This window comes from the organism of the source record quoted next, unplaced genomic scaffold (genome assembly GCF_019419815.1).
Source record: "Pyrus x bretschneideri cultivar Hongxiangsu unplaced genomic scaffold, Pyrus_bretschneideri_v1 Contig6, whole genome shotgun sequence".
Classification (NCBI taxonomy): Eukaryota; Viridiplantae; Streptophyta; class Magnoliopsida; order Rosales; family Rosaceae; genus Pyrus; species Pyrus x bretschneideri.
Window position 1 is genome coordinate 1,904,165 of NW_025999798.1, and position 20,176 is coordinate 1,924,340.

General features: G+C 36.1%; 3 protein-coding genes and 2 pseudogenes across 3 annotated transcripts; all 5 read right to left on the bottom strand.

The window, feature by feature from the left end:
• Positions 1-2,354: 2,354 nt before the first annotated feature.
• On the bottom strand, positions 2,355-3,409 carry LOC103950951 (annotated as a pseudogene).
• Positions 3,410-4,941: 1,532 nt separating this feature from the next.
• LOC103950952 lies at positions 4,942-6,524 on the bottom strand (annotated as a pseudogene).
• Positions 6,525-7,677: 1,153 nt separating this feature from the next.
• On the bottom strand, positions 7,678-10,135 carry LOC103950816 (ribonuclease 3). The gene is made up of 4 exons (XM_009362057.3): positions 9,818-10,135; positions 9,091-9,246; positions 8,211-8,409; positions 7,678-8,075 (listed from the first exon to the last, which is right to left on the bottom strand). Exons 1-4 carry the CDS (start codon positions 9,920-9,922, stop codon positions 7,852-7,854), a joined length of 684 nt encoding a protein of 227 aa, XP_009360332.2. The 5' UTR covers positions 9,923-10,135; the 3' UTR covers positions 7,678-7,851.
• Positions 10,136-13,221: 3,086 nt separating this feature from the next.
• Positions 13,222-15,325, bottom strand: LOC103950818 (extracellular ribonuclease LE). Its single transcript, XM_009362058.3, has 4 exons — positions 15,136-15,325; positions 14,864-15,019; positions 13,831-14,029; positions 13,222-13,628 (listed from the first exon to the last, which is right to left on the bottom strand). The coding sequence occupies exons 1-4, from the start codon at positions 15,235-15,237 to the stop codon at positions 13,405-13,407; spliced, it is 681 nt and encodes a 226-aa protein (XP_009360333.2). The 5' UTR covers positions 15,238-15,325; the 3' UTR covers positions 13,222-13,404.
• Positions 15,326-17,105: 1,780 nt separating this feature from the next.
• On the bottom strand, positions 17,106-19,646 carry LOC103950819 (pentatricopeptide repeat-containing protein At2g02980, chloroplastic). The gene has a single exon (XM_009362059.3). The coding sequence runs from the start codon at positions 19,544-19,546 to the stop codon at positions 17,765-17,767; it is 1,782 nt and encodes a 593-aa protein (XP_009360334.2). The 5' UTR covers positions 19,547-19,646; the 3' UTR covers positions 17,106-17,764.
• Positions 19,647-20,176: the final 530 nt, after the last annotated feature.

Sequence of the window (20,176 nt, forward strand, 5' to 3'; positions counted from 1 at the left end):
CGTGTAGAGATGAAGAAGCAGATCTCTATTGAAAAAGGTATGGATCCACTAAATAATTGTTGCTCAAATTATAAAATTGCCATATGGTGATTGACTGACTGATTGTATGTCAATGCATTATTTTTCATGTTTTAATGCCGTTTGTTTTGGGATAATACTTGGTTAGTGGCCGGTACTTACACGCTTCAAATCAAATTAAACCACGTGTTAGTTATAAACCGACAACCAAAAACAGCACCTCAAAAATGAGTATTTAAAAAGACAGTGTTATTGCCACTTAGTACCACGAACTAGTAATATTTTTCTTCACTCATAAGTAAGAGATCTTAGGTTCAATTATCGTCAAGGGGAATTTGAATTTTGAACCACATTATTACTAGTCTATTGTGAGGCTAAACACATCCCTCTCTCTTAATGTAAATAATATCGTTTGTTCAAATATTAACACGCTCCAGAGCCAAATAAACAGAGCCTCCTGAGCAAAAGATCTGGGGCGTTGAAATTTGATCCAACGGCTACAAACATGAAGTCCTTCTAAAAATTATTATAATTATAACTATTTGATTAAATTTCAACCGTCTAAATTCTTTGATCCTTAGGCTCAGTTTATTTATGTGCCAAGGGATCCGGTTCCTCATTCAACAGTGGTGGGTGGTGTTAAGGACGTGAAAAGCAGTAATTGGCTGTTTTAACAGTTTTGGTGGTACAATAGTGCCAATTAGAACGAAATTATTGTATTGCCTTCATACGTCAGCACACTCAACACATATTTGAAAGAAAGAGAAGGATTATCTACCCTTCTAATCTCTCTATCCTTCCATACCCTCCTATTTGAACAGTCACGGTTAAGCCACGTCAACATCTTATATTGATTTTTTTATAGAGATAATAAAACAAAAAACAACATGTAAGAGGAGATGATGAAAGGGATAAGCATAAAAGGATAGAAAATCCTTCTCGTTAAAAGAATTGACGGAACACCGATAAAGTGGAGTAAAAGTTGAGTTTCAAATTGTAAATTAACGATACCTTTGTTTCAAATTGTAAATTAAGTGTGAATTTCAAGAGCATAGCAAAAAGTAAGACACGTAATAATTATGCGGTGTGATTCTCCCACTCCACTAGTATATTGTCTCTATTTAAGTGGGTTTTAATGCAGGACCTGTGTCTTGTATTGTGCGTAGCCTGTTTTCTTCGGCCTTTAAATATTTTAGTTTACAACGAGGGCCCAAAAATGGCATGTACAAACGGAAAACCGGCCTATACCATTAACTAAACATGCTTGATAAACACGTGTTGGTTGTGTTTTGAATGATTTTTTTTTTTAATACATCGATATTTTTACTTTAAAATAAATGAGAATTCGGCAAAATCACACAATAAACAACCTAATTTGGTATCGAATTCACCATCTACGAGATTCAAACATAAGATGTCTCACTTGCGACTTAGTACTATAGTCTAGTGTTATTCTTTTTCACTTGTAAGTAAGAGGTCTTAGGTTCGATTTTCGCCAAAGACAAATTTGAATCATATTATTGCTAGCCCATTATGAGGCCCCTTTAGTGTAGATATGTCGTTTGTTCAACAAATAAAAAAAAATATCTCTCACTTCTAAGTGAAGAGAAATATCAATACACCGTAATACTGAATGACATATTTTAATTTTTGTTGAATTTCTTTGAATTATTGGAGACTAAGCACTTCACGATAAACACGTTTTTGGAAATGACCTTTATTATTAACTAGACATGCATGTCCAGCACGTGTATTTCTTTTATAATAGTCAGAATATTAGGAATTGGATCCTCTCCAAAATCAAAGGTGAGAATCCTCTTGACCAACACATGTAGACCGTTGGATGAAAATCTAACGGTTACAAGCAAGGGAATTCGTTAAAAGTTATAATAATTATAATCGTTGGATTTTCATCGAACAACTCACGCATGTTGGTTAAGAGCATCCTCACCTTGGGCTCATGAGAGTATCCAATTCCAAAATATTAAACGATTTTTGATCTGATTGCATGAATTATATTTAAATTGATGACGTAAAAGAATAGACAACTAAAATCATCAAAGATGTTATTGGGAGAAATTTTTCATTGTGACTGAAATATGAGTGGTACATTACGTGTTTTTATATAAGTGATGAAAATTTTTATTTTTTAAGTTATTAAATTTTTAACGCACATATCCCACTATTTTTATAGAAGCATATGGTGTATCATCCCGTGTTCCTGTCACACTAAAAAAATCTCTCTATTATTAGATAAAAGTGGAACAAATAAAATCAAAAAAAGAACGCAGCTAGTTTCGTAAAAATTTATTTGTAGTGTGAAAGTTGAATTATTCATGACTAATGATACATGAACTACAAGCGGCTGGCTAGTTGAAAGCAACATCAGAAATTCAGAAGCCAAAATACAAAAATGATACAGACAATTAACAAATTACAAAGTAGAAGATTAGTGTGAAATAATTACAACAAGAAGTTAATTAAAATTTAGGGAACTGAACTTTGGAAGCACATCCTCCATCTGGAAGGTGAGGACACTCAATGATGTCTTCGCCGGAAGTGTCCACGAACAAATAAACTTGGTAAGGGCTGTTTCCGGCAGAATCGCTGTTGCACTCTATCCCTGGGCTGTACCCAGCACCTTCTTTTATAGCTTCCACGCACTATGTTCTCTATGCTGTAAACTTCATCATTTGGCACGATTCCTGCATTCAACAATTACATTTAAATGTTGAATTCATTAGTTTTTAGTGATATCATGGTATTTACTTTGGGAACGATCCCTCATCAGCCACAAACTTTAGACTGAAACTTTATTTATTTATTTATTTAAATTAGCTAATTAATTACCAGCTTTTTAAAGGATTTGTAGAAGGTTAACTTTTTCTTTGAGTTTGAGGGCTGCTTCGAAGTACTCTTTCTGATCGAGCTCAGACTCGGAGCAGGTTCCATGCTTTTCCCATTCATGTGACCAGATCCCGTAACCGTCGCTACTTGGGCATTTCAGTGATGGCCAATTCTTATCAAGACTGCTCAAATGAAAGCTCTGAGATCTAATTTTGTACAAAATAAATAGTCCATAGAATAATTAGAAAAAGAAGGCACTCAACACGCAGACACACACACAAAATAAAAATAAAATGGAATAGAAAAACAGTATTGTATGATCACTGCGTAATCTGAATTTGTGTTTGAAGCTCCCTATATGCATACAAATTCATACAACTATATGAAAATGTTTTCTGCGATACTGTCTGCTTACAGTGTTAGATATACACACAGACCATTGATCAGGTTGCTTAATTATTATATACCTCAGATTTGTCGAAGACGCTATTGGGATCACAGTCAAAGGGGTAGCCACCTTCTTTATAATTAGGCCATAGACCATGAATGCCAAAATCTGCTGTAGGCTTTCCTGACTTGGGATAGCAACAAGTATGTTTTGTGTCACAGTATGCTCCTGGCCACTGGATGATATAAAACATCATGAGGATTATATATAGTATTAGCTATATAATGTCATATAGAAAAATAAGATCGAAGAGAAGAAAAATAAAATGTTTAGCTAGGTTTAAGTAATTAATAAGATGGAGAGCAAGGCTAGCTAGTTAGTTTTTCCAGGACAATCTTAAAGGAAGTTAGCTGGTTTATACTTGCTAGATCAGGCTTCTTGGTGTTGTGTGCTAGTCATTTTTGTTTACGGACACGATTCATGGGAGCAAAAATATGAGTTTGTATTATACCTACCTGAGTTACACATTTTCAAATTAAATTCATTTTAGCATCAAGCTATACTAGATCATATGGTGTCACGTGCTCCTTTTTTATACTCCTTGTGGAAAAAATGGTATTCAACTAACTGATCACATGTATGTGAGACGCCACACACCAAATCAACATTTCGTATATATTTTCTGTTACTCAAACCTACTAGTGGTCACATCATGTTGGATGCAACAGTCGTACACAAAAATTTCTTCTAATTATATTTGCATTTGATGGCTAAGATATGACTCATACATGTGATGTTGTGTTCGGTGACATTAGGTGTCAGATAGTACATGCATGGAGACAATTATGGAGCTTGAAATTTATAGCAATGGGTCAAAAGTAGCTTTGAAAAATCGATCATATTTTCATTATAATTGTCCATTATGTGTTCTCATATTTTGGAAACGTCGTATTACAACATCATTATCAATAGAATCAAATACATCTTTATCAATGTGTACAACCAAACTATCATTCAACCATTGATCTCTTATCCTATGAAGTACAAGTGGCTAGCTAGTTGAAAATAGAAGATGTTGGGGGTGAAAAGAAAAACAATGGGGTTTAAATATGATTACCCCACTCTAACTAATATCGAGGTCTTTTATGATAAAACCCTACACTTGACGGATTAGGTAAGTGATAAAGTTGGGGACAATATTGATGTTGTTAGAGTAGGGCCCCATTGGCCTGTCGATCCAAAAATCCAACATGGTATCAAAGCCAGATTCGAGTCCGTGCAAACCAATGAGCTTGTCATCGAGAAGGAAATAAGCCATGATTCTTAATAGAGAGCCAACCTCTGAGTTCTATTGAAAACAAGCATTGACTCTTAACATAAAGCCGACCTCTGAGTTTCAATTGTCAATGCGTAGATCTCATTGTGTGAACCACTAAATGAGGTTACATGTGAGAGGGAGTGTTGGAATCCCACATCAGTGGGTGAAAAGAAAAACAATGGGGGTTTAAATATGATTACTCCACTTTAACTAATATCAAGGCATTTTGTAATAAAACCCTATACCTGAAGGATTAGGCTGGTGATAAAGTTGGGAACATTATCGGTGTTGTTAAAGTGGGGCTCCGCAGGCCCGCCGATCCAAAAATCCAACAGAAGATTAGTGTGAAATAATTACAACAAGGAGTGAATTAAAATTTAGGGAACTGAACTTTAGAAGCACATCCTTCCTTTGGAAGGAGAGGACACTCAATGATGTCTTGCCGGAAGTGTCGACGCACAAATAAACTTGGTAAAGTTGGCTGTTTCGGCCGGCCGAATCGTTGTTGCACTCTATCCCTGGAGTGTACCCAGCACCTTCTTTCAAAGCTTCCACTATGCTCTCTACGCTGTAAAACTCATCATTTGGCACGATTGCTGCATTCAACAGTTACATTTAAAGGTTGAATTCATTAATTTTGAGTGATATTATATGGGATTTACTTTGGGAGCGGTCCCTGATCAGCCTAGACTGAAACTTAATTTTTTTTGAAGTTAGCTAACTAATTACCAGCTTTTTTTAGGATTTGTTGAAGATTAACTTTTTTTTTTTAGTTTCAGGGCTGCTTCGAAGTACTCTTTCTGAGCGAGCTCGGACTCGGAGCAGGTCCTGTGCTTTTCCCATTCATGTGACCAGAACCTGTAACCGTCGCTCCTTGGGCATTTTAGTGATGGCCAATTCTTATCAACTCTGCTCAAAAGCTCTGAGATCTAATTTTGATCAAAATAAATAGTCCATAGAATGATTAGAAAAAGAAGACACTCAACACGCAGACACGCACAAAAAATAAAAATAAAATGGAATAGAAAAACAGTATTGCATGATCACTGTGTAATCAGAATTTTTATTCGAAGCTCCCTATATGCATACATATTCATACAACTATATGAACATCTTTTTGCGAATACTGTCTGCTTACATTGTTAGGTTATGTACACAGACCAGTGATTAGGTTGCTTAAGTATTATGTACCTTAGATTTGTCGAAGACACTGTCGGGATCACAGTTAGAGGGGTAGCCACCATCCTTGTAATTAGGCCATAGACCATGAATACCAAAATCTACTGTAGGCTTTCCTGACTTGGGATAGCAACAAGTAAAGTTTGTGGCGTCACAGTATGCTCCTGGCCACTGCATGATATATATAAAACATCATGAGGATTATATACAGTACTAATGTCATATAGAAAAATAAGATCGAAGAGAAGAAAAATATAATGTTTAGCTAGGTTTAGAAACTAAAGAACGGTTGCGTAAAATTTCCACTAGGGTTTTGAAACTGAAATACCGTTGGGTTTTGAGATCGAAGAAAAATCAAGCTGAAGATAATGTTGATGTATATTCACTAAAATTAGGAAATTTTGGGACGGGCGTTACAGCTAGGAGCTAGCTGAAGCAAAAACACACCTGTTGAACAAAGTAGAAGAAATCGAAGTCTGGGGAAACACAAAGAACCGAGAGGTACTGAGTGATCAAACGCTTTATCAAGATCAAAGTACTGCTGTATCCAATTGTTTCTTTTCTTTTTTTCTGCAGAAGTAGGTTTTTTTTTTTTTTTGTTGTGGGGGGTGGGGTGGGGGGGGGGAGGGGTGCTGGGGTGGTGGGGGCGGGCGGGTTTTGCTGGGGACGAGCTATATTACAATGACACTATGCCTAGCTGAGATGTCTGTATAAATAGGAAAAGAGACAGGGTAAATGGAATATATCCCGGAAAGCATATGCTGATGACACCATAGCTTATGAAAACTTGTAATCCATCATTTTCGTGTTTAATGTGATCGCACACAACTTTTTTTTCTTTGCTCCTTCGTTCTTTCCACCTATTGATTTACCTTGAAATAATTTAGTCCGTTTACTTAACCATTAGTTACATTAAACCTAACTTACTTTGTCTTTTAATTAGCTTAAGATCCCATCTCCATGAACTGTTCACCAATATCAACCAGAACGAAGATATCCCGTAGAAGAGTGTAGAAAAAGACTGGGAGAGAAAGAGAAGGCTTTAGAGGAAAATTAATGAGTTGAAGTATATATATTTTCTTGATAGAAAGATACAACAATGATTAACCTATGTAAAGGTAATTTGTACAGCTAATCTCTAGAATCTTATCACTTAACAGATTCTAACAATCCTAACTCACTCTTTTGCATATCAAGGGACAAGTGTATCAATCCACACCATCCATACACTCTATTCCCTAACATGAACAAGTAAAGGATATATATCCATTAACTCGTTGATTGAGTGACTAATTAATTTAATCTAACTAATGATTTTCCACATTTCATATTTCATATAAATTAAGAAATGCAAGTCTGGAAGCAACGGTTGATAGACGTATGTCATGGGAAGGAAGTGACCGGTGGATTAGTCTTTAAGTAACTAATTAATAAGATGGAACGCTAGGTTAGATAGCTAGCTTTTCCAGGCCAATCTTAAATGAAGTTAGCTGGTTTATACTAGCTAGATCTGGCTTATTGGTGTTGCTTGCAAGTCATTTTTGCTTACGGACGCTACTCACTCTCATGGGGAGCATAGCGTCGAGCCACACTAGATCAGATGGTGTCAAGGGTTTCCAATGGAGATGACCCTTAATTTTTGGTTGAATTTCTTTGAGTTAAAAGTAAGCACTGCACGATCGTGTTTGGTAGGGTTTCCAATAGAAATGGTGCTTCGTTATTAACTATACATGCATGTCAAGCACTCATGATCCTTTTATTTATTTGATAATAGTTAGAATATTAATCGATTTTTGATTTAATTAGCTTCTGTATGATAATCTATAAACTGGCCACTTAGGAGAATAGACAGCTAAAATCATCAAGGGCATTATTGGATGAAAACGGAACAAGACAAAGTTAAATATAAAGAACAAAAGAGAACGTAGCCAAAAGTTTGGTTAAAATTTATTAGCAACATGAAAGTTCATCAATTAGTCATGACTAATGACACATGAAGTGGCTAGCTAGTTGAAAGCAACATCGGTAGCCAAAGATACATACAAGAGTAACAAGTTACAAAGTAAAAGATTATTGTGAAAGAATTACAAAAATGAGTTAATTAAAATTTAGGGAATTGAACTTTGGAAGCACATCGTCCCTTTGGAAGGAGAGGACATTCGATGATGTCTTGACCAGAAGTGTCGACACACAAATAAATTTGGTAAAGTTGACTGTTTCCGGCCGAATCCTTGTTGCACTCTATCCCTGGGGTGTGCCTAACACCTTCTTTTATAGCTTCCACTATGCTCTCTAGGTTGTAAAGTTCATCATTTGGCACGATTCCTGCATTCAACAGTTACATTTAAATGTTGATTTATTAGTTTTAAGTGATATTATGGAATTTACTTTGGGAGCGGCCCCTGGCCAGCTCAAACTTTAGACGGAAACTTAATTTTTTGAAATTTGCTAATGAATTACCAGCATTTTTTAGAATTTGTAGAAGTTTAACTTTTTCTCTGAGTTTGAGGGCTGCTTCGAAGTACTCTTTCTGATCGAGCTCGGACTCGGAGCAAGTCCCGTGCTTTTCCCATTCATGTGACCAGAACCTGTAACCGTTGCTACTTGGGCAGCTCAGTGATGGCCAGTTCTTATTAAGACTGGTCAACAGCTCTGAGATCTAATTTTGTACAAAATAAATAGTCCATGAAAATAGAATAATTAGCAGAAGAAGACACTCAAAACACACACAAATAAAAATGTTTATTTTTTTACTTCAAAATGGTCATTAAGATTGACATGACTCCTCATGTTTTGATCCATGAGATTGACATAACTCCCAACTTTTTGGTTCATGGATTTCAAATCAATAGAAGTGGTTCCTAAGTTTGTTCACCATCAATCATTTTCGTCATTGTGTGAAAAATCTCCGTAAAATAGGAAAATTAACAAAGATACCCTCATTTTTTATCAAATTATTTTGGCCCATTGTTTATTAAATTGAGGGTATTTTTATCATTTTGGTTCTTATTTAAGGAGATTTTTCACATAAGAACCATAATGATTGACGTGGACTAAATCAGAAATCACTTTTATCAATTTCAAATCTCACAGACCAAAGTAATAAAAAGTTATGCAATCTTAATGACCATTTTAGCTAAAAAGCCAAATAAAAAAATGGAGTATGAAAACATTATGATCATTGCGTAGTCTCAGTTTGTATTTGAAGCTCCCTGTATGCATACATATTCATATCTATATAGGTGTATGTATATTGTAAAACTCTGAAATCTTATTTGCGCTACTGTCTGCTTACATTATTGGATACACAGACCATTGATTCGGTTGCTTTAAAATATACCTGAGATTTGTCGAAGACGCTGTCGGGATCACAGTTAGAGGGGTAGCCACCATCCTTATAATTAGGCCATAGACCATGAATGCCAAAATCTGCTGTAGGCTTTCCTGACTTGGGATAGCAACAAGTATGTTTTGTGTCACAGTATGCTCCTGGCCACTGCATGATATAAAAAACATCATGTGATATAGAAAAATGAGATTTGAAAAGACGATAGCGTTAGTGGTTAGATGTTAGATTAGGAAATAGAGAGGGTTCAAACCACGACAAAATGCGAAGGCATAATTTATTTCCACCACTATAATAAAGGGTCACTTGCATATGCAAAAATAAGATCAAAGAGAGAAGAAAAATAAAATGTTTAGCTAGGTTTAGAAACTAAAGAACAGTTGCATAAAATTTCCACTAGGGTTTAGAAACTGAAAACCGTTTGGTTTGTAGTTATTGGGTGGGCTAAAAAAAATAGATACTAAAAAAAATAAATTAGAGGATTTATTGAGATTCTCAAATTTTGAAAATACTTTTTCGAATGAGTCGAGCTACTACGATGAAACTAAAAGAGTTCCGCATTATGAACCATGTACCGTGCACATCGCTTATACGGGCTATAAAAAGTAACATAAGAGGAAATGAAGAAATAGAATATGAAAAAAAATATATAGAAGAAAATGAAAGAGGATCATATTCTATTTGGGACGGGTCATCATAGCAAGCTGAAGCAAAAGCACACCTGTTGAACAAAGTAGAAGAAATCAAAGTCCTGAGAAACACAAAGAACCGAGAGGTACTGAATGATCAAAAGCTTGATCAAGATCAAAGTATTGCTGTATCTCATTGTCTCTCCTTTTTTTTCTCTTTCTGATGAAATATGTTTCCTTTTTTTTTTAGGAATGACAATATGGCTAGCTGAAAGGCCTGTATTTAATAGGGAAATAGAGAGGGAATATGGAGTATCATAGAAAGCATATGCTGATCACCAATAGCTTATAAATCTGTCTAATCCATCATTTGCGTGTCTAACGTGATCGTACACTATATTTTTTTTCTTTGCTCCTTCGTTCATTCCACCCTCTATTTATTTATTTTGTAATAATTTAATCCAGTTAATTTCTCATTAGTTACATTAAGTCTTAAGTCTAATTTTAATTTGTCTTTTAATTAGCTTAAGATTCCACGTCTCCATGGACAAGTACAGGATATATGTATCCATTAACTCATTGATCGAGTGACTAATTAATTTAATCTAACTAGTAATTTTCCACATTTCATTTCATATTTCATATAAATTATAAGAATTGCAAATCTGGAAGCAACTGTGGATAGATGTATGTCATGGGAAGGAAGTGGCCGGTGGATTAGTCTTTAAGTAATTAACTAATAGAATGAAGCGCAAAGTCGGATGGCTAGCTTTTCCAGGCCAATCTGAAATGAAGTTAGCTCGTTTATGCTTGCTATATCAGGCTTATTTGTGTCGCGTGCAAGTCATTTAATCTGCTTACAGACACGACTCATGGGGAGCAAAAATATGGGTCTGTATACCTAACTGAGTTACACCTTTTCGAATGAAATTCATTTTAGCATCAGGCTATACTAGATTAGGGAGGAGGATTCTTTCTCCTCCGAAACCCCTCCCGTCCTGTCCCCTCCTCTCTCAATATATCTTTTATCTTTCTCTCTATCAAGAAAGTCACCAAAGAAGTTGACGTGGCTTAATTATGACTGTTCAAATAGGAGGAAATGCGAGGAGGGAATTTGAAAAGAAGAAAATCCTACTCCCTAGATTAGATGGTGTCAAGTGTTCTTTTTTATACTCCTTGTGGAAAAAATGGTATCCGACTTACCGATCATGTGTCTGTGAGACACCACACACCAAATCAACATTTCGTATATATATTTTGTGTTATTCAAATGCACTATATGCTCACATCATGTTGAATGCGGTAGGTTGTACACAAGAATTTCTTCTATTATAATCATATTTATTGACTAAGATATGGCTCATACATGTCATGTCACGTTGGATAACATCCCATCATGTACACTTGCTGCCACCAAACGAAGTAACGAATATATGGACTTGGCCATATCATGAAGACCTTTTATCTAAAACTTTCCATTGTAAAAGGAACTTGTATTAGTGCCACGAATACGTACGAAAATCATGAGATAATTTCATGTATGTGGTTGATGGACCCCTCGATCAGCAATATACGGTGGTTGAATCCTCAAACTCAATATGAATTGGAAACTTGCTACAAAATTATATCAACGTATACAAAAGTGACATGTAACTGGAAAGTGTTTATATCTCAGATAACGATGTGATCTACCTAGACCTCAAGATAATTACATATACTTCTTCTAATTAAGTATCCCTAAACTTCTTCTAAGTAGTTAGCAGGTGCGCAGCTTCCATGACAAACACATTTCACCAGTTTTCTAGAACAAGATTTGGCTTAAGATAGATCTCTTCTTCTGTATGGGTTCTTTTTTAAAGTATAAATGAGCCATTCAATTTGATCTCTGCAACGCAGACGGTACTCCAAACGAAATCGAAATTCTTACAACAAATATTGTTCTTTTTTCAACAAATAAATAAATAGATTATAAATGAGAACTTGGCTGGTGTTGAAATTTAAAAGCATGCCACGTGCACTAGTTTTATACATGGCCCAATAACTCACCAAGACACTCTTAGCCAAAGTTAATCGATCTTGGCCGGTGAAAATTCGCAGGACAATTTTCAACAAGACTCTCCTCATCAATGACATATAATGACTGTTGATCTTTTATTTAGGATTGTTTATTAATACTCCACAATTTGTTGAAACAATCAAAATAGAAATTCTTTAAGGGTAATACTAATGAGTTTAAATTTGTAAACAAAATGAACTAAATAATGTATCGTCAATATCATATTCTCAAAACCACCGACTCCATCACAGAGAGATTTTTTAATGTGATCGGTACACAGGGTGGTACATCACGTGTTACTGTACAAATGGTGGGATATGTGTGCTAAAAAGTTAATAACTTAAAAAATAAAATTTCCCACCACTCCTAGTAAAACATGTGGTGTACCACTTGTATTTCCGTCACAACTAAAAATTTCTTCACACAGTGGCCGATGGGTGATTGTTGAGATCCTTTGCTTTATATTAGACTGCTCGCATTTTTTCAACATCAAAATATTCATCGTTGTACTTTTGTTCTTTTTTTTTTCTTTTTCGGTATTATATTCAAATCCGCTTGGGAATTCTGGATTGGCCTCGGCATAGTTTTCATATCGAGAATTGGACTCGGACAATATAAGAACAAAAGCCTAATACAATTTGGAGAAACTTAGACCTGTGGAATAAGCATGGATAACCCTGTAATTCAATTTATGGTAATGGATAATAAACTTCTAATACAGTTTCGAAATCATTATGAAAAAACAATTAGGAATACTAATACAGTTTCAAGAAACCTGGAGAATAAGGCTTATTTAAAAACAATGTCGAGACAAACACTCTCGCCTCTCCAAGGGTTCGGATAATCCGAAGAACACAATGGAGTCATAGGCGATGGTGTGGGGGTATTGTGGGTGGTTGTGGGATTTATTGTTTTGGAAGGTGGGGTAGATTTAACAAACGGAAGGGCAAAGATGAAATTGTTGAGAGACATTTTAGTTGTAGGTGTATTCAACAAATTAACAGTGGTAATAAAACAACCCTTTATTTATTAAAAGGTGTAAAAAAATCTAAAAAGATGTAATATTATCAATCCATGTTAGTGAGTTAATTTTTTTTTTTTTGGCTTAATTAAAATTAAGTACCGTGGTAATAAGATAGTTGGAAAATAACCCATGTAGTAAAAAAAATAGGATTTAAGTCCTTATGGTAAAGTCTGTTAGGATTTATGCCCAAAATTGAAACTTCTATCAACTTTTCTGTTAATTATTAGTACGTGAGTTAGCTAACAATTAACGTAGAGTTCTGTTTTAGCTTAATATGTGTGGCTCACGTGCTAATAATTAACAAAAAAGTTGACGGAATTAAGTTCTAAATAGTCAGGACTCATGAACTTACCACTGGACCACTTGATGTGGTTCACGTTCGTGAGTAACTAAGAAAATTAAGTTCTACATAGTCAGGACTCAATAACTTCATATGTCAAAATATATTGTATTTTGCATAAATAGACACACTTATCATAAATGGGTTATTAAAAACTGGACTACATCCAGAATTCATGATTAGTGAATGATGGATACATGAAAATTTAGACAAAGCTGATGCTGTGGTCTCTGAGCTAGCTAGTCATCTTTCTACATTTCTAAAAAGTTGGGAATTCAATTTGTGCAGCACACTTTCCATGTGGGAAGACAGGACACTCAATGAGGTCAGAACCAGAAGTGTCCACGCACAAGTAAACCTGATAAAGTTGGCTGTTACCAGATTCATCCACATTGCACTCGATAAATGGAGTGAACCCAGTCGCATCTTTCACTGCCCCCTTGATGTTCTGTAGGGTGTATGAGTCCCCATTTGGCTGTATACCTGTAACATATAACATTATATATGTTTAACAAATGTGGATCGACGAACACAGCAAGGAATTAACATCAATAGTTACTGAAATTAGTGGGCTCAATATGGGGTGACTAGTGATTACAACATCTACCAACTAATAGTCGTGTGTAATAACTGTTACGCATTGATAATTTGATCAGATTAGTTTCTTAATTTATTTATTAATTACCTGCACTTTCGAGGGCTTGGAGGAGGTTTATTTTCTTTTTGAGGTTAAGAGCAGCTGCAAAGTAACCGTGTTGGTCAATGAACGACTCTAAGCAGGTGCCATGTTTCTCCCATTCATGCGTCCAGAACGCTATGCCATTGCCGCTTGGGCAAGCTAATGTTGGCCATTCTTTTTGCATGCTGCTTCGTAGATCTGAAATCTGTGACATTATTTTCCATGATAGGATTTAGTGGCATCTAAAGGTTCATAACGTTCGTTAATTACCAAGGGAAGAGGATCCTCTCCGAATCCATTTTGTGAGAATCTTCACATTCTAATCGTTCATCGTGCGGTTAGTTTTTGTTAGATACTATTTGAGTTTAATTTTAAATAAAAAAATCAAATGATTTCTGATTGCACGATACACGGAAAATAACTAAAATATGAAGATCCCTAATGTCACGTCAAAATGGATCCGGATGGAATCCAATTCCATTATCAAGAGCTATATATATTATTATAATTATAAATTCTTAATTTGTCAACAACAGAAGATTAAAGTAGTATGAAAAAAACAGAACAAAGGATAAAAAGGCCAAAAGGGCCATTGCAAGCACGCAGGGGGTGTGAGATGTGACCTCAAACGTCACGCCACAAAACCAAGCTTGCAATTACCAGGAGTCATTCGATACATACAATTATGTGTTTATTTCTTATACATCATCAATCACGTGATAAGAGATATATATATACACACACATATACACACATGATTATACGCAATTAGTAGGAGTACAGGCTTTCTCCATGCTTGCTTGTGGAGGACTTGTTCTTTACACCAATGAGGCGTGTGACCATTTTGTTACAATTTTGTCCAAGTTTAATACTGTAAAACTCATTTTTAACAGATTTTGAATAAATGATAAATGATTTTTATGCGAAAATGCCTAAATGTAGCAGATTTTGCATTAGATGGCCGGCCTTAAATGTAAAAAGAAATATAAAATCGATGTATTTTATGCCAAAAGACATTTTCAAGATTCAATTAAAATACCTCAGATTGATCAAAGGGGTTGTTAGGATCGCAGTTTGAGGGGTATGAACCGTCCTTCTTATTCGGCCAAAGCCCATGAATACCAAAATCAGCTGCAGGCTTCCCTGTTGTTGGATAGCAGCAACTTTGCTTTGTGTCACAATACGATCCCGGCCACTGCATTACTCAACGGAAAAACACAACCATGACAAGGTAATCATAAGAACTAACAATCACATAGGTCAAGGGTTCGATTTCATCCGACGTAGCATAAGATAAAACGTCTCACTCACCTGCTGGACAAAGTAGAAGAAATCAAAATCTTCTGCAACACAAACAACTGAAAGACATCCTAGCAGTAAAAGCTTGACAAAAGTTGAAGGGTTGGTCTTCATCCTTCTCACTCACTCTCTCTCTCTCTTGGTTATGGCCTTTGACTCTTGAGACTGGTTAATTTGGAGAGTAATGATAGTGTATTTGAAAGGGAGGTGACGAGCCTTATTTATAGGCAGAAATATGGAAAGGTTGAGGGGCCGAATATCCAGCCTTATATGCTTTCATTACCAAATTTTATGAGTCCACTGGATTATTTACGTGTGTAACCGTTGCATGATGATAGCTATATGTCGGCTCACCTTTTCTTTATACAAAATTTTTCCTTTCATATTTGTGGGATTTTTTTTCCTGTCACATTCACTATTTTTCTTAATTTTTTTGTTTGTCCAACTAAACTAAATTAGCCATTAATTAATTTAAATCTCAACGCGGGATTCATCTGTGATTTTGGCAGATTGTGTTAAGCCTTTTTAGCTAAGGTTTGACACAGGTATAAACAATTTTTATCATTTTTTCCCATTTAATACGAGACAATATGGTGCATAATGTATGACATGAGAGATTTTTGAGTATGCCAGAAATATAAAGCGGTACGTCATATATCATTATATAAGTAGAGGGAAAATTTTTTTTAAGCGTTCTTGCGCTTATATGTATTTGTGTTCCATTGAAAAATCTCTCCTATGGCACACACTTATTGGCCATATTTGTGACTTCCTGCGACCTTTGGAAGTTACCTCGATTAATAAAATAAATGTTAGGAATATTGTAAGGAGTGAGGATCTCGAGGATCCTCAAATCACATTCGTTCATTGTACATCGTGCGATAAAAAATCATTGTAAATTTTTTTATTTAAAATTGAATATAAACAGTACCTGAAAAAAAACTAACAACACGATACACGATAAACGGATGTGATTAGAAAATTTCCAAGATCCTCACAAAGAGGATCCCATGAGAATCCTCTCTCCATTGTAAGCATCTCTTTGTACTTGCACCAATTATTTGATGGATTAGCCTTCCAAGTTAGGTAGATAAAGTAATGCTTTCACACTTTATTTATCTTGTATCAAATAAAACAAATCTAAATCATGTGGTTGTAACATGCATGCATGCATATATAAATGTGGTCACCAATAGCAATAATGTTGGTGAAATAGCGTGCCGTGATTTCCATACATGCTTAATGCTTTCATACTGAAAACTTGGCATATATTGATCAAGAGGATATTCTCTCCTCATTTTAGCAATTTTCATTTTGTATCTTAACATTAGCTGGATCTTTTTCTTACAAAATATATTCACAAAATACTTTTACGACAGTCCAAAACATAACAACAAAATTACGTTACCACAATTAAATGAACCATAACTCACTGTCAAACTCATTACAAATATATAGTGTTATTGTCTCTGCAAATCAAACATGATACTTACTCTAAGTGGAGCAAACTATCATGACATCGAAAAATAGTTGATGACAATATTTGATCTTTAAACAACTAAGTACAATGATACATGGAGTTCCACTATTTCTTGTCAGCATTGTTCACATGTTAGGCGGCTCAGGCTTAAATTTTGTCATTTGTGATGAAGTATGAGAAGATGTGAAAGCATTGCCCCTAAATCAGAAAGTGTAAAAAAAATCTTCCAATAGCATAATAAGAAGTTTGAAAAACTTTCCCAAATTTTAATTTATTAGAACTCAAATAGTGCCAAGATAAATTGTGGAGAACTCATGTCTCTGTTCAAATTACAAGTCATCTGTCTACATCGCGGAGAACTGAATCATTACAATTTATGAATATATTTGTGCGTATTTGTGATTGTTTTACAGGATTTTTCGTTTAACATCTGAAACAGCTTCCTAAAATGATTGCCGACGTCCTTTTTCCCTCTTTCCAATGATAATCTGGTGGACAAGAATTTTGACAGTTTAGAGCAACTTAATTACATGTGTAATTACATTACGATGACAGCGAAATTTTACTATGAGAGAGTCCAATATCCAATGAGCTTACTGATATTATGGAAATTCTACTATGCTCCGGTATATGTAATACACCTGAAGTTTGGCCATCAAATCTTGGTCTGGACGATACTAGAAAATCTCATAATATCAAAGTAACTAGAAGGATGGGAACTCAATGTTGGACGAGCATCTCGTCGGGCTGCATGGACATTCAATAAACCTCATGAAGCTGGCTAGTCCCAGATGCATCTTTGTAACATATTATACCAGAAGTGTACCCAATTTCTCGAGTTTCACTGTAAAACTGAGCTTAGCCAAATTGGTTAGAGCAATGTGCTTCTAAGTTCGAATTCCCATGATTAATTTGTAAATACCTGAATTAGTACAAATATTTTTGTAACAACATAGTTTGTCTTACATTTACAACAAATTAATCTGCCTTCTTGTTGATGATGCTTGACAAATATGTCAGCCTGCCGATGATCATCGAAGTGGATTTGGCGAAGAGCGTGATATCGAGGATCGCCTTCCACCAACGAAATGAAGAAATTTTGTCAAGCCAATATATTTTCTATGCTATGATAAAAATGATCTCCAGTTCGATTAAGTTAAACTACCAATAATCTCCACAAGAGCACTTTCCCTGTTTGAAATGATGGAACCGTTGGACATCTCGAAGAATTATATGTCTATTAAAGATCAACGATATATACTTAGCAGCAGAGTGGCAATCCCCACATACCCTAAGGTTCTTCACGACGCGGATTGTTGCCCCGGGGGCTGTGTTTAAGAGCCCGTAAGCAATCGCCAACTTCTCACTATGGTATCTGAGAGAAACTTCTCTCTCTTTATCTTCCATGTTAGAATGAAACACTAAAGAAGTATCAGGAACATATCCAGCCAGCTTTAATTCTTCAACCAATTCGTCAACTGCCTGGTGCAGTACAGTAGAAACAGAACGCTCCCCGTCTCCAGAAAAGAATTCGTGCACTACATTGTTCACCTCAATGGAGCTGCATCCGGGAATCTTTACAACTCCTCTGCCTCTCATCAACTTCCTTAAGTAATCCACATCCTCCCATCTCCCCGCTCTTGCACACAAGTTCGATATGATCACATAATCCCCACCATGAGAGTCATCTAACTCAAAAATCCGTTTAAGCACCCGCATCCCCATGTCTACATCACCGTGGCTGCCACAAGCAGATAACAACGTTCGCCAGAATATGGGTGTCGGCTTAATTGGTAACTCATCTATGAAGTTGTAGGCCTCCTCTAAGCGTCCAGACCGACCTAGCAAATCTATCATGCAACCATAATGCTTAACACCGAGAGAAATCCCATATTTCTCACTCATGCTGTAGAAATAATTGCAACCCTCCTCAACAAATCCAGCATGACTACACGCGTACAAGAGACCCAAAAAGGTGATATCATCAGGTCTAATTCGTGCTCTTTTCATTTCTTCGAACATAGATATGGCTTTGGAACAATGCCCGTGTGTCGCATATGCCACGATCATTGCAGACCAAGCCTGAGTATCTTTGACACTCATGTTTTCGAATACAGACACTGCATCCTCCAGGCTTCCACATTTTGCATACATGTCTATCAGTGCAGTGTTCACTTTAACGTAATTATCAAACCTGTTTTTCTTAACATATTCATGTATCCACTTTCCCAAGTCTAATGCTCCTAACAAAGCACATGAAGAAAGAGCACAAAGCATGGTTACATCAGTAGGCTTAACATTGCTTGCCTGCATTTCTCGAAACAACGCCAACGCCTCATTTGGCCGGCTACTTCGAGCATAGCCCGTGATCATGGCATTGTGTATAACAACACAAGGGTCCGTTATCTTATCAAACACCCGCCGAGCGGCATCCAAATCATTGCACTCGGTGTACATATTTATAAGTGTAGGACACACATAGATGTTAAGGTGGAGGCCAAACTTGATAGCAAAGCAATGCAATTGCTTCCCTTCTTCTAACGCTTTAGAGCCGGCGCACGCCTTGAGAAGCGACGGGAATGTGTAGTCATCTGGGAAGAGACCTGCGCACAGAACGTGGGAGAAGAGTGAAATGGCTCGAAACGGGGTGTCAGAGCGAGCGTAGCCGCGAGCCATGGTGTTGAAGACGACGATGTCCGGGTGGGGAATTTGGTCGAACAGGTGGTGAGCGTAGTCCATGGAGGTACTCGTAGGGTTCGAGGTGCAGAAATTGATGAGCTTGGTGAGGACGGAGATGTCATGTTGGAGATGGGTTTTGATGGAAAAGGCATGGATTTGCTTGATTTGTCTCAAAGTCGAGCACTTGGGGACGAGAGAGAGAGGGGTGTCTCTGTTGGTTTTTGGGTGAGAGAATGGGCTTATTTGGACAGCCGGCGCTGCCATATCATTATCTTGTGTGTTTTGATGATGGAACTTGTTCCTTGTTTGTCCACCCAAAGCCCAAATTCTGGTTACCACATTCCCGTCTTCTTCTTTTGCACTTCTTTTTTGTTTACGTTATTTGGTTTATTTATTTATTCAGTTTAGTGGCTAGAATAAAAGAAGAGCGTGGTTGGAAAAAAAAAATGAGTGCAAAAATAATTTCTTAAATTTTAATATAAGATGAAGGAGAATCGAACGTGAAAGAGTTAGGTACTCTCATGGATTTGAGAGCATGCAACTTTCCCACATTCTGCACATTCAAACTAAGTACTAATATGATCCAAAAAGGTGGTGCATTTTGCCTTATTTTTGTGAATCTATGATTGTTACACTCAAAAGTTTCTTGACCGTAGGTGTTAGGTTTTTGGCTCCCCATTCTTATTGCCTTTAGCCTTATGGGGTCCCTTTACGTATTTCACAGTAGTTTGAGTGAGTGTGATACTTATATATAAGAATCATGTAACTTGAGTTTGATACGTATAACACTACTGCTACACTAGTGTAAGTTCAATATATTAGCATTACACTCAAATTTTCTAGTCCATTGTAAAAGTGTGACTCCTCTACGAATTTAGTACATTAGTCCACACT

Coding starts and splice junctions, on each gene's coding strand:
- LOC103950816 (XM_009362057.3), bottom strand. CDS start 9,922: ATGAGATACAGCAATACTTTGATCTTGATCAAGCTTTTGATCATTCAG. Junction 9,247..9,817: donor TCTTCTACTTTGTTCAACAG/GTGTGCTTTTGC, acceptor TATATCATGCAG/TGGCCAGGAGCATACTGTGA. Junction 8,076..8,210: donor ACAAATTCTAAAAAATGCTG/GTAATTCATTAG, acceptor TGTTGAATGCAG/GAATCGTGCCAAATGATGAA.
- LOC103950818 (XM_009362058.3), bottom strand. CDS start 15,237: ATGAAGACCAACCCTTCAACTTTTGTCAAGCTTTTACTGCTAGGATGT. Junction 15,020..15,135: donor TCTTCTACTTTGTCCAGCAG/GTGAGTGAGACG, acceptor TGAGTAATGCAG/TGGCCGGGATCGTATTGTGA. Junction 14,030..14,863: donor ACCCCTTTGATCAATCTGAG/GTATTTTAATTG, acceptor ATAATGTCACAG/ATTTCAGATCTACGAAGCAG.
- LOC103950819 (XM_009362059.3), bottom strand. CDS start 19,546: ATGGCAGCGCCGGCTGTCCAAATAAGCCCATTCTCTCACCCAAAAACC.